The 14,166-nt window shown below is 34.1% G+C and overlaps 1 protein-coding gene across 2 annotated transcripts in view; it reads left to right on the top strand.

The window, feature by feature from the left end:
• ATAD2B (ATPase family AAA domain containing 2B) overlaps positions 1–14,166 on the top strand; it is a 145,537-nt gene that overhangs the window by 75,921 nt on the left and 55,450 nt on the right. For both annotated transcript variants that reach the window (XM_007455492.1, XM_007455491.1), the window contains exons 17-18: positions 1,935–2,070; positions 3,485–3,671. In XM_007455492.1, the coding sequence (XP_007455554.1) occupies positions 1,935–2,070; positions 3,485–3,671 (323 nt within the window). The remainder of the gene's footprint in view (positions 1–1,934; positions 2,071–3,484; positions 3,672–14,166) is intronic.

Below are 14,166 nucleotides of genomic sequence, written 5' to 3'. Positions count from 1 at the left end.
AAAAAAAAAAAAAAAAAAAAAAAAAAAAAAGGAAAGCTCTAGGTTCCTGTGCTAATCAAAGTAAAAGCCCATGAACTTAGAAGAGACAGTAATTTAAAAAAATTATCCTAATTTTCTTTGTTTAACATGTAGTCTGCACTGTATAAAAAATTGTCCAATGAATTATGTTAATGGTAAAACTGTATAGTAAAAATCATCGATATTCAATGAATTTTGCTTGTCATATATGTATTTTTCAGAAAATTTTTTTTAGGGTAGATCCTCATGAAATATCACATCGATTACTTGATTTCTTAAATTTGTCAAATGAGGAGGAGAACAAATATTATGTATGAGCCAGCTACTCTGCCATGAACTGTACATTTCTTATCTCTGATTTTCAAAACTGAAGATATGTATCTTTTCCCAATTTTTTTTAATTTTTAAAAGACTATGTCACCTTTAAAAGGTCATAAAAATCTTACCTTCTCTTCTGAGAGATTGTAACTTCTTTACTTGCATTTGAGAATTTTTTTATGGCATTATTATCTTTGTTTTCATACCATTTTATCCCCATAAGTATAAAGTATGCTTTAGTTTCGTTTTTTTCCTTCACATACCAGTGGAGGAAAGAAACCAAATTTTCTTTGATTATTAATCATTGTTTTTTAGTTATTTAGGTATATTATTCTGGATTGTTTTGGTCTTTAATATTTTTGTTAGACAAGTATCCTTTCCTTATATATGAAATTATCAATCACATGGTACTCAATTATTTTCTGATTAACCTTTACAATATTAGTTGTATTAAATACTTGGCTTTTAAAAGCCATTGAAATCTGTGTCTGCCAGCACAATTCAGTATCTCATTTTAGAAAGCATGCCTATTTTTTTTCTTTGTTTTTTTGGGGAAGGATATGATTTCTGTCAATCTTAATTTCCTCCCATTTCTCCTACACATGTAGCATTGCTTTTTATTGAATGAATTGACGCTTTTGTTAGGTATGTATGAATTACGGCTATTAATACTTTAGGTTGTAGCCCAGGTAAAATTTTAAGTATGGCACTTTCAATAGGAATTTTAGTTCCCGTTAGTCCATCAAACAATAACTTAAGACCCAGTGTTACTTGAATGAGTACATTTTTTTTTTTGCGGTACGCGGGCCTCTCACTGCTGTGGCCTCTCCCATTGCGGAGCACAGGCCCCGAACACACAGGCTCAGCGGCCATGGCTCACGGGCCCAGCTGCTCCGCGGCACGTGGGATCCTCCCGGACCGCGGCACAAACCCGCGTCCCCTGCATTGGCAGGCAGACGCTCAACCACTGCGCCACCAGGGAAGCCCCTACTAACCAGGCCCGACCCTGCTTAGCTTCCGAGATCAGATGAGATCGGGCGCGTTCAGGGTCGTATGGCTGTAGACGAGTACATTTTTTAAGATTGGTTTTTTTCCCACTGAATTCCTGAGTCCCTTCTTAACTAAGACTAGATTTTCCTTGAAATATGTGTGTGTGTGCCATGTGAAAAAATAAAGGTCAATTTGTCCCTTGTTGCTTTTGTAAGAACTGGGCCATACTTCAATTACTCTATTAATTAAACCATCTTATTTATATTAAATGTACTGGTTTTGGTCAAAATTAACTTAGAAATTTTTAGTAAGTAGGTGAGTATTTTATGAGAGTGCCATTTCTTTTCCAGAGTTCTTGTAGTCTCCCAAAATGCATCTCGTAACACTTAAGTAGTCTGTAAAGGTGAAAGAATTACATTGGTTCCATTTGTAAATTATTCAGAATACTGTAGTTTGTCAATTTCCTTGGACAATCTGTGTTATTTGATGGATAACTTATTAGTTTTTGCCACTTGATTTTTAAACCAGTGTTTCTTAGCTTTGGTAGGGCACTAATATTAAAGGACTTTTTAAGCCTCATAATCTTCGTGATTTTTTTTTTTAAACAGATATAGAAACTCTGATTTTAGATGATAGTGAAGATGAGAATGCTTTATCAATTTTCGAGACCAGTTGTCACTCAGGATCACCAAAGAAACAGTCATCAGCTGCTGCTGTACATAAACCTTACCTTCATTTTACAATGTAAGCAATTTATATCATTGATTTCAATTTATATTGAAATTTCTTTCAATTTAGAGTGATTTTTTACTACTTTATAGCTAGAATTACCGTATATTTTTACTTATGTTTGTAACCTGGAGGACTTTGTTTTTCTGTTGTTTGGACACAATTCTGGAAAACTTTACTGTGTCTTTGTTTTTGTGTGGTAATAAATTGGTTTATTGGTCAACTCAATATATTTTTTCCTAAAATGATTGTGGGATTTTATTATTTTTTTTTAAGTAGGGTAGAAGGAAGGGTTGCCTTCAGAAAGTAAACCCATGTCCCCAATTTTACTGCTTTTTATTTGAACTAAAGTGGACAGAAATGAAATATTTACCATGATCTAGAATATTTTGATTGTAATAAGTTTCATATGATAATTTAGGCTTCTAAGGGTACTAAAGAGGTTTTGAATTAGAAATTGCTCAGTAACTAAACAAATAACTTTCTGATTCTCCAAAACCTCATTAGTTTACACTTTCCTAATTTAGATTTTATGTTTTTTCTATTTACATTTACCTTTGTCTGTATTAAAGCAGCTTTTGCTGTGCACTTCAATGGGTAAACAATTTTAGTGCTAATGTAATTTTAAATTAAGAGACTAAATAGTTTTCAAATACTAACAGCGTCATCACTTGCATTTACATAATTATCATGATAGTTAAAGAACCATAATGCTCCAGTCAAGTAGGTCTAATAGGACTTTTATTAGAAGACACTGGATTGTGTATACTTTTAAGTGATTTTTCTTTAGAGATATTTTGAACACATTTAAGTCTTTATTTTTCTTTATTTATTTTTTTGTTTTTTTTGCGGTACGCGGGCCTCTCACTGTTGTGGCCTCTCCCGTTGCGGAGCACAGGCTCTGGAAGCGCAGGCTTGGCAGCCATGGCTCACGGGCCCAGCCGCTCCGCGGTGTGTGGGATCCTCCCGGACCGGGGCACGAACCTGTGTCCTCTGCATCGGCAGGCGGACTCTCAACCACTGTGCCACCAGGGGAGCCCAGAAGTCCTACATTTTGAGTAATCTTTAGATGTACCTCTTTGTTGGAGAAGTGGAATTCTTAACATTTGACCTGGGTTAATTAATAACTAAATCATACTGTATGAAGCATTTTCCAAGTTAATATATGTGGTATGATAGGATGAACTTTCTTTTAGGATGGATTTTTATACTTTTATGTCTTGGTATTAATATGGCCAGAGAGATCAGTATTTTAAAACTGTAATTATTGAAAAAATGCTTTGCTGTACTTAAAAAAAATGAGAGGTAAAAAAAAAAGTTCTATTAATTTGGCATTACATTCTTTTATGTAGATATTTTCCTAATATTTTATTTTGATCTTTAGAGTGTATGGTTTTGAAACAATTATTATGTCTTATGTGTATTGCAGGTCACCATATCATCAGCCAACCTCTTACAGGCCAAGACTATTGCTGTCTGGAGAACGAGGCTCAGGTCAAACTTCTCACCTTGCTCCAGCACTTTTGCACACTCTAGAAAAATTCTCTGTGCACAGACTAGATCTCCCAGCACTTTATTCAGTTAGTGCCAAAACACCTGAAGAATCATGTGCACAGGTAGGTTTTTACTGTATCAAAGTACTTCCTACTTTCTTATTTGTTTATATCTCGGTAGTGATTATAGATAAAATTTTTTCAAAGAACAGTAATATGAATATTAACTTTTTGTTGGTTATTCATTAACATTCTAATATTAAGGCAGAGGATCCTGTTGATATTTTCAAGTGAGCTCATTGTGTTTCCCATGATATTTCATTCTTCTCTGAAATTTTAATAATCCAATTTCTTGTATTAAAGGCTCATTTTATTAAACAGTGTAGAAAGGGAGCTTCTTTCTGCCTTTTACTGACCCTTTTTTCAGGGCCTCTTTAGACTTCTATCTGTACTTACAGCCTTATCCTAGTAAGGGAAATGTTATCCACTTTGAGAATGCCAGGATTTAAAATTAATATAGAAAAGTGATAGCAGTTTTAAAATTATACATATTTGTATCAATAATGAAGTGTGTTTGATATTTGATTTTCAACTACTTTATATTTGCTAGCTTGTGAAGCAAAATTATAGTGGGGCTGTTTATATTTCTTGATGTTTTAATATATAACTGAATTTATTATAAGTGTGTCATGTTGGAACTAGGGGCTAAGGGAATAAGTTTTTTGAACCAAGAGACCATGTCTTCACCATTTCTGTGTCTCTGACACAGTGCCCAGCTCATAGTAAGTACTCATTAAGTGTTTAAATGTCACTTTCTACTTTGATATTTAACCTACTTTTAGAGATTTTATGGCTGGAGTAGTAACACTTAAGAGCACTGCACACAGTTTTGTTGTTTTTGCAATTATAGTTCATAAATATTTAATACATAAACTATCTAATTGAAAACGATTCTGTACCTTGTAGCATGAAATAGATTTTTTTAAACAGTTCATAGTGTCAGTTTTATTTCTCTCTTATTTACAGTTCTTTGGGTATGGACATCCTAGCAGTACTTCACTACTTCTAAAGCCCTATTTAAAGGTTTTCTTTCCAAAACCCATGGCCTGCCTAAAAAACTATATACCAGTAATTTTCTCCAAGTTTTATACATTTAATTTATCCTGTCTGTGAGTGTTTTCCAATAATGTTGATTTATATGTTTGCTCGTATTTTTCCTTTTTAGTGAGACAAAATTATTGCAGCTGTTATGCAAGTAAGAGAATTACTTGGTACCATTTAAAATAAATCCAGGTGATTTACTAGGAAAATATAAATTAACAAGGTTGACTTCAGAGGAGAGAGGATCTAAATAGACAGTAGTTGTGGAAGAAGAAATTGAGTGTCAAAAAGCACTAAATCCAAGCAGTTTCACAGTTGAATTCTTTTAATCTTAAAGGATAAGATTATTTTGATGCCAGTTAAACTTTTCCAAAGCATAGAAAAGGAAGGAAAGATGTGAAATCAGAAAAAAGAGTGGGGCCTCCCTGGTGGCGCAGTGGTTGAGAGTCCGCCTGCCGATGCAGGGGATACGGGTTCGTGCCCCAGTCTGGGAGGACCCCACATGCCGCGTAGCGGCTGGGCCCATGAGCCGTGGCCGCTGAGCTTGCGCGTCCGGCAACGGGAAAGGCCACGACAGTGAGAGGCCCACATATCGCAAAAAAAAAAAAAAAAAAAAAAAAAGAGTGATGCTAAACCTTTGAAAGAAATACAAAGAAAATTGTAGTCTAATCTCACTTAGACAGTGGTCATAAAGTAAATATTACAAATGGAATCTAGTAGCACATTGAAAGAGTAATATACCATCACTAAGGCATGCAAAATTGATTCAGTTACATGTGAGATATATAAATATTGGAATGAACACACTGAAGTTGTAAATATTTGCCTATGATATGATTGTAGTATTAACTGAAAAACTGTTAGGGCCAATAAGAGAATTCTGTAAGGCAGACAATTTCAAAGTTAATGTTATAAAATCAGTAGTTTTCTTTTATACAAACAATAACAAGTTAGAAATATGGTTGACCCTTGAACAATGCGGGTTTGAACTGCACGAGTCCACTTATACATGGATATTCTTAAGCAGTAAATACAGTACTACAGGGTCCATGCTTGGTTGAACCTGTGGATGCAGAGAACCTGCAAATCTAGAGGGCCTGACTATAAATTATACACAGATTAACCCCTGCCTTGTTCAAGGGTCAACTGTGTAATGGAAGAAGAGGTCCCATTTAAAATAGCAACTAAGTTTACCTAGGAATTAACTTACACAATTAATTTGCATGGCCTAAAAGAAGAAAGCTAAAAAGCCACTTGAGGACAGTTGAATAAGTGAAAGACACACCTTGTTGTGTTTTGTTTTTGTTTTTGTTTTCTTTTTGCGGTACGCAGGCCTCTCACTCTTGTGGCCTCTCTTGTTGTGGAGCACAGGCTCTGGACACGCAGGCTCAGCGGCCATGGCTCACGGGCCCAGCCGCTCCACAGCATGTGGGATCTTCACGGACCGGGGCACGAACCCGTGTCCCCTGCATTGGCAGGCGGACTCTCAACCACTGAGCCACCAGGGAAGCCCCCACACCTTTTTTTTAATTACTGTAATTCAGAGTGTAGACTCAAGTCATATTGCACAGATTAAAATCTCAGCTACTTGTGTATTGGTTGTGGCCTTGGACAAGTTGCTTAACCTGTTTGAGCCTTAATTTTCTCGTCTATGAAATGAAGATAATGATACCACATAAGATTACTGTGATTATTAAAACAAGCTCATCCAGTAGTGTTGGCATACAGTACTCAACAACGACAGCTATCATCATGTTTATCACTACTGCTGCAGCTCCTTTCACAACTAATGGCTGGTAAGAGTCAACATTGGATAGCTATGAGTTCTTTTCTAAATTAATCTATAAATTAAGTGCAATTATAATTATAATTATAATCCCTCCAAATTTAAGAGAAGACGTTAAAAAAAAGGCTTTTTGTTTCCTCTAGAAAATAAATATGAGCATAGCAAGGAGAATTCTAGAGAAAAAAGTATAATGAGGATTCCCTGCCAGATGTTTACACATGTAATAGAACTGTGGTAATAAAGTATTTGTACCTGTTCAGGGATAGACAAAACAATAGAACAAAAGTGAGAAATCATGCTTAGGCCTGTGTAGAAATAGAATTTAGTATCTGATGATGTTGAGTATATGATGATGATGATGACATTCGATATCATAGAATAGATGGATTATTTAATAAATAGTCTTAGAAAACTGGCTGGCTCTATGAAGGGAATAAGAAAAAACAAAACTGGATTTCCTACCTTTTTCTTTAGCCCCAAAATAAATTCTAGATTGTCAGTGGAACTGTAAAAGTGTTAGGATAATTCACAAAGTCAGTATATTATCTTGGACATGAGAAAGTATTTAATTTCAAAGCAATGAACGGAAGCCAGGAAACATAAAGATAAGAACAAATTTGACTTTATAAAATTTTAAATTACACATGACAAGAAGCTTTCTTTAAATAAGATTAATAGACATAACCTGGTAAAAATTTGTATTTGCAACACATGTCAAGGACAAATTTCCTTACTATACAAAGATATATTAAAATCAGGAAGAGGAAAGAATAACAACCTAATAAAAGAATTGGCAAAATAGGAGCATGACATTTATAGGGAGAAAAAAGTAGCAAAAGCAACCAATAAAAATTTGAAAAGATTCTTTACCTTACTTATAAGTGAAAAAAAAAAGAAGCATATTAAAGCAGTAAGATGCTATTTTAAAACAACTATCAGGATTGTAAAAATGAAAAGCTTGATAAACCTAATATTGGAGATATGGGTGCTCATACTTGGTTAGTGGAAATGTAAATTTATTTATTGATTTTGGAGTGTAGTTTGGAACTGTCTTTTAAACTTTCAAGTATCTTTTGACCCAGGAATTTTACATTAAAAAACATTTCCTAAGGAAAAAAAAAATGTCATGAAGAACCTAGGGGTAAGACAGGAATAAAGACACAGACCTACTAGAGAATGGACTTGAGGATATGGGGAGGGGGAAGGGTAAGCTGTGACAAAGTGAGAGAGTGGCATGGACATATATACACTACCAAACGTAAAACAGATAGCTAGTGGGAAGCAGCCATATATAGCACAGGGAGATCAACTCGGTGCTTTGTGACCACCTAGAGGGGTGGGATAGGGAGGGTGGGAGGGATGGCGACGCAAGAGGGAAGAGATATGGGAACATATGTATATGTGTAACTGATTCACTTTGTTATAAAGCAGAAACTAACACACCTTTGTAAAGAAATTATATTCCAATAAACATGTAAAAAATAAAAGAAATAAATGCTTGTTCAAAAAACATTTCCTAAAGATATATTAGCTATAAGTATTCACTGCTGAATGTACAAAGTTATTCATCAAAGCATTGTGTGTAGAATTACCAAACAAAATAAGACCAAAAGAAACAAACTAAATGTCCTTTTTATGGTGGACTGGCTAAAATATAGTAACAAAGGAATACTAGGAAGTCATTAACAAGAATGAGGTAGATTTACATATGCTGATATGGAAAGGTGAAGGAGATACTAGTGAAAAAGCAAGTTGTAAATCTAAGTATGATCTTCTTCATGTAAAAAAAAACCTTAAAAATATATGTTCATATTTATATATAAGTAGAAATATTATCCAAGAATACCCCCCACAAAACTGTTAATAATCTTTGTTTTGGCTTGGGGGAAGGAATTTGGAGGATTTGGAGAATGGATAAACTTTGTCATTTTAGTTTACACTCTGCTCTATGGTTTAGAATTTTTTGTTTCCTTTTACATGTATACTTGACAGTATCAAACAAACTGAAAGATAAAATCACTTTGAAAGAGGAACATTCTGTCTATAGTTGTTCCTTATGGCTAATGTATGTGTATATTCACAAACACAATACTGACTTAATGTTAGGTAAGGAAATATGAAGCACTGTAGTAAACTATGTTGATCTTATTGGAATCCTGGGATTTTTTTTTTTCTCTGAATCCTACTTGGCATCATTGGGCTAAATTTGAGTTCTGACTGCATGTTCTTTGGTCTCTCTCACATATCTTGGCTTTTACTACTTTTTTGTCATGTTGGTGAGGAGGGTGGAGAGAAGTGTCACTTGGTGGTGGGAAGCAACAAAAACCCTCCATTTATTGTTTTGGTTGTGTTACGTTGCATCTAGTATGTCAAGACATCTCCTCTGCTTTCACCTATGAGCTTCTGGGTTGTAAGTAGGGCTTATTCTTAAGTGACCACCACCTGGATGTCTAATCTAACAAGGCACTGAGACAGAATTTTGTAGTCATGGTAGCTGAAGCTCAGACTTTCTCTGAACACTGACCAGAGACCATATAAACTGTCATGGTTAATCCCTGATTGTTTGTATTTTAAGTGCATATTTAAAATTATTTATTATAATATAACATAATACTGTCTTTTCTGGAAAATTCTTCAAAAAGAGCCTATTATATAATGAAACTGAGGAATTTTTTCTTAATTTGTAGAGATTGGCAAGCCTGGGTATAACTAGATATAAAAGTCCTAGGGAAGAGAGTACATAAGTCAGGTGCTGAAATGCTGGAAAGATAAAAAAACCCTTCTTTGTATCCTTCTGTTCTGTATTCCCTCTTTTCTTTCCTTTTGCTTTACTTCTCTTTGTAGCTAGTCCTTCTATAGGTAGAATCCTCTCTAAATAGATGTGGAATATAAGGGTTTGGTCTGTGGCAAGTTATTCTGTGATTTTCTTTTCCCCTGCCTCTAAGATATGTGATATAAATTAAGTTGGGTTATTTAATCGTGTAACATGAACACGAAAGGTAGTTTTAAAGGAAAGAAGTCTTAAATCACCTTTAAAGATCTGTATTTATGTGTGTGATAAGATGAAAAGGGGGGAAGGGCCCTACTTCATATTTCTTTATGCCATGGGGACCATGTTTAATTCTATGCTATTCTTTAAAACATCCACACACAAGCAGATATATGACAAAACTTCTGTTTTTTCTTCTGAATGCCCCAGCTATTGAGTAATATTATCAGTTGCATGAAAAATGGTAGAGGAGTTAGTGACTGCTGTAGGGTTTTCTCGTTGTTTCTTTCTTACTTTCTTTTTTTTTTTAAATCTTTATTTAGTTATTTGACTGCGCCGGGTCTTTAGTTGTGGCATGCAGGATCTTTGTTGATGTGTGTGGGATCTTTTAGTTGTGGCATGGGAACTCTAGTTGCGGCATGTGGGATCTAGTTCCCTGACCAGGGGTTGAACCCAGGCCCCCTGCATTGGGAGCGTGGAGTCTTAGCCGCTGGACCACCAGGGAAGTCCCTCATTGTTTCTTAAAATTTAATGAGCATGAGAATCTCCTGGGGGTGCTTATTAAAATTTCTGATTCCCTGGCACCACACCCAGAGATTCTGATTCATGAAATTTGGGATAAGCCCAGAAATCTGCACTTCAAACATGCATCCCAGTTGTAACTATTCTAGGTTTTCAGTAAACCACACTTTGAAATATAGTACTTTAACCGATCACTGGACAGTAGTTCAACATTTATAACTGAAACAATTGCCAGAGTTCATAAAGTAGCTCTGTGTGTGTATGTGTGTGCGCATGTGTGTATGTATGTTACTGAGCATTTCATAGTCTTCCAAAGGCTCTGGAAGGAGAATGGAAACTGATGTAGCCTGGAAGATTTATGGTTGTCCCAGTAAGTTCGCAAGTAATTATTGAACCCTACAACAAAGTCAGAGATGTTAGTATCTCTAGTAAAAGACTTAACTATTAATACTCTTAAAAAAAAAAATAGCAACAACTATGAGTCCCCTTATTGACATTTTCATATGTATTTTTTTCCCTCTTGTATTATTTCTACTGCTGATTTAGGAAAAAAGGGATTGATGAGTGTGTTATATTTAATCTTTTTCATTAATACAGTTATGATTGAATTGATAAATTTAAATATGGTCTGTTCAAAGCTTTGGAGTTTGGGTACTATATGGTGTTATGAGTAATTTCACATGGTCAGTAGGTATTTTGGGGGGTGAAAATTTTAGTATCTTTTGTTCCCTAGAAAGAAATTGTATCTGGAAATTCTCAGGGGAAATCTATTTTGGTTATGTGGCCTTAAGGAATTAATATACTTACCTATGTGTATACTTTGGATGCTCTTGCTTGTGAAAAAGGATTTCTGGGTTTCTCCATAACAGTCTGTGTATACTTTGGATACTCTTGTGTTTGTGCACGTGGGTACACATCTGTGTTTTACCATAGCACATTTTTTTTTGAATTGTAAACAAATTAAATTATCCTGGCCCAAATTGTATCACATTTACTGAAATTATTGATGTTTTTAGCAACGAAAATATCAGAAAAGGATTTTGGGTGTTTTTAATTTTCAAGAAATGTTGATTTGTATTAAATCCATTGTTCAGAAACTCTAGTATAGTTGTGTTTTATAACAGGCTGATTTTATATGCTTGTAAAAAAATTGAGCTTTTTATTTCTTGAATCCTGAATCTTCAGATCCCGGACAGTGCCTTCTTTTCACAGAGATGCTTAGTAAATCTTAGGTCAATAGAACATAAATGGAGTAAGTGACAAATATAATAAAGTTATCAGTAATGGAAACATATTATTTATTTTAACAGTTTTGATAGCATGGTTTAAGGAATTAAACTTATTTAAATAGTGCTTTTTAGTTTTTATAAAAATTGAGAACGAATTTAGCCCCCAAGATTTTTCTTTTACCTGTGTTTTATAATTTTAGTGCTGTAATGTGACCAAGACAAATTCTGGAAATTTATTGATGACAAAAAGTTGTTTTTCTCATATAGCCCCTTTTAGGAAAGTGAAAGCTGTACTGGCTTGGAGGTTTCTGCTTCATGTACCTCTGTATTTAAAATTATTTGTTTTCAGTTTTTAATGAAAATGGCTTGTTACAGGCTGTATATTCTTCATTTTTTAAAGATACAATGAATTTTCATGCACTGAACATTTTTATTTGGCATCTAACGTACTGATTTGAAATTTAGCTTTTGAGATAAGGACCCTTATAAATATAGGTGCAATTTATATTGTTAGTGCTTCCTTGCATGGATACTTCTAATTTCAGTGGCCTGATTTTTGCCTTTCATATCATTAATATTCAGAGAACGTAGTTTTTGATATTTTTTAAATAAAGAAACTTAAAAAAAGTTATATAAGGGACTATGATGTCTGGGACAAGAAGAGGCCAGAAATATATTGTTTAAAGAATCAAAATGAACATTCACATACACTGGTGTACGTTCATTTTATTTGTGCAAGAGTGCTGGTCATGTCAGAGGTATTTTGAAACGGTTGGTTCAGTAATTTGGCCTACTGTCTTTTTTTCTCTATAACAGTTTTTCTGTTTTCTACTACACCTTGCACATCCACCAATCCAAGACACCCTGTAGGTGAGTATTTTTCTAGTTATCAAATGGCATCACTTGTTCCCAAGACAGTTGCCGCTTCACTAAAACTAGGCTTTATTTTTCTACTATAAGATATCTGGTTAATTGATTTCACAGAGTGTAACTTATTCCATAACTTCAAAAATTACCAGCAAACTGCTGAGGAGCCGATTTTACATTATAGAAAAATCACAATAGGTTTAAACTTTTTTCTGAATTTTTAAATACTATTCTCAGACTCTATTCTTTTTGAAATTTCATTTCAAAAACAGGAGAATTAGGACAGCTTGGCTATTTAAAGAAAATATGAAAGTTTATTTTAATATTCTGAGATAACATGGGGTAAGGAATTAAAAAAGGAAACTTGTTTTAGTAGTATTTTTAAATTTTTCTGGAAATTAAGGATGTTTTTCCTTTAAAGGCTTCAGAGAAAATTTTGAAAATATTCCCTGGCTATTGGTATTGCATATAGTTAGATTAATTCTCAGTCCATATAATTATATATTCATGGACCAGAAAGGCAGAGCCTTTTTATTTTTCTGTATTTGTCTTCAACTTTTTTCCTGATTTTTTTTCCCCTCTAGGTTTTCAAATATAATTTCAAAAAGTTTACTTATAAAGATACTTTCCTAAAGTCCTTGGAAATAAAAAGTTTACTAGAGTATCATTATCATGTTCAGTTTGCTAATTTTGAGAGGTTTGGATGAGAAAAGGAAAGAAATAGAAAAAAAAAAACCTTATGTATCTAGTTCAGCCTTGCAGATAAGTTTAAAACACCTACAGTATTGCATTGTTTAACTTCTGGCTCTGTAAAGTTTTTTATATATTATCACTTAACCTCCTGTTGCTTTGCCCATACTGTTATATTTGCTAGCAGCTAGATGTTCTCAGCACATATAGAAAACCTAACCTACAAATACTAGACTGCAAGGCAGTATTTCATTTTTTTAAAAAGGCATGTTGTCTCATCTCTCCCTGGGCATGTGGTAACTTGCATGGCTGAATTAGGGTAGGTAGTTTTGTGAGGTTTCTCAGTAAGCTGTGTAGTTTGTTACTCTTTTTCATATAATCACCTTTCTCTCCCTGCTGACTTTCCCTAGTTTTATCAGCAACAGGTGTTGGTCAGTGTCTTCCACATACCATGCCTGATTTGGGTGGCATGTAATAAAAACATTTTTTTTTTTTTTTTTGGAATCAAATGCCTCTCTTGCCTTTGTGCTCCTGTGTGGTTCCTTCCTTTTGCCAATATTTATGCTTGTTTTTCTCTTATGAATCTTCTACATGAACTTTGGAAAACAGTAATCCTTGGATTTTCAAGATCCAGGATAAGAGGGTGCGTGTTTGCAGAAAAGGTCAAAATTTGAGAGTCCTGAAGGAGTTGTACTGTACAACTGTTCTGGATTGGTGGATATGCAAATATTAAAGGAAGGGAAGGAGCAAATGTTACTTTTGATGTGAGTGATCATAACATCTACATTTCCGATTTGGGGGAAAATTTTATTTGAGTATCTTTCATCTGGCTTATTAGTAAATTGGCAGTACATTTTATTTTACACAGGAGATTTAAAGCTATATAAAATATAGTATTTAAAAAATTCATGCAAGTGGTAGGCTTACTCTTTAAAGAAAAACAATCCTTTTGAATTTTAGGAATGTTTCTGATAATCCTAATCATTTAAATTATTTGATTCTTATTTCTGTATCTTGTACATTATATAGGTTAATTGAAATGTGTTTAAGAGAAAATAGTAGAGAATTTTAGAAATAGAGTTCTCAAATTAAATTGAAGAAAGATAGTCATTTTTAACTTATTCTTACACTCGTTAGAAGTATTTAAGAGATGTCATAATAATCTGTGAGAATTTGTTGATGGGCTGTTGAGCTGTTGTTGACTCTTCTGTAAAGGTCAGTAGTTCTGTTTGGCAACTTATTAATAGCCAACCTGGTCTTTATTGGCATGTGTTGGCAGATTGTGACTGAAGCTATGGTTAAGACTTTTTAACACCTGAGGGAACTTTATTTTCTATTTTCTGAAGTGGGAGTATCTCATAGCTTTCAGCTAATGTATTTATTGTTCTTTAGAGATTAAGGGTATTTTGTGACTATTTTATAGAAGATTGAATT

The sequence above is a fragment of the Lipotes vexillifer genome, unplaced genomic scaffold (assembly GCF_000442215.2).
Source record: "Lipotes vexillifer unplaced genomic scaffold, Lipotes_vexillifer_v1.1 scaffold131, whole genome shotgun sequence".
Classification (NCBI taxonomy): Eukaryota; Metazoa; Chordata; class Mammalia; order Artiodactyla; family Lipotidae; genus Lipotes; species Lipotes vexillifer.
Note: the sequence above shows the minus strand (reverse complement) of the source record. Positions and strands in the feature narration are given on the sequence as shown.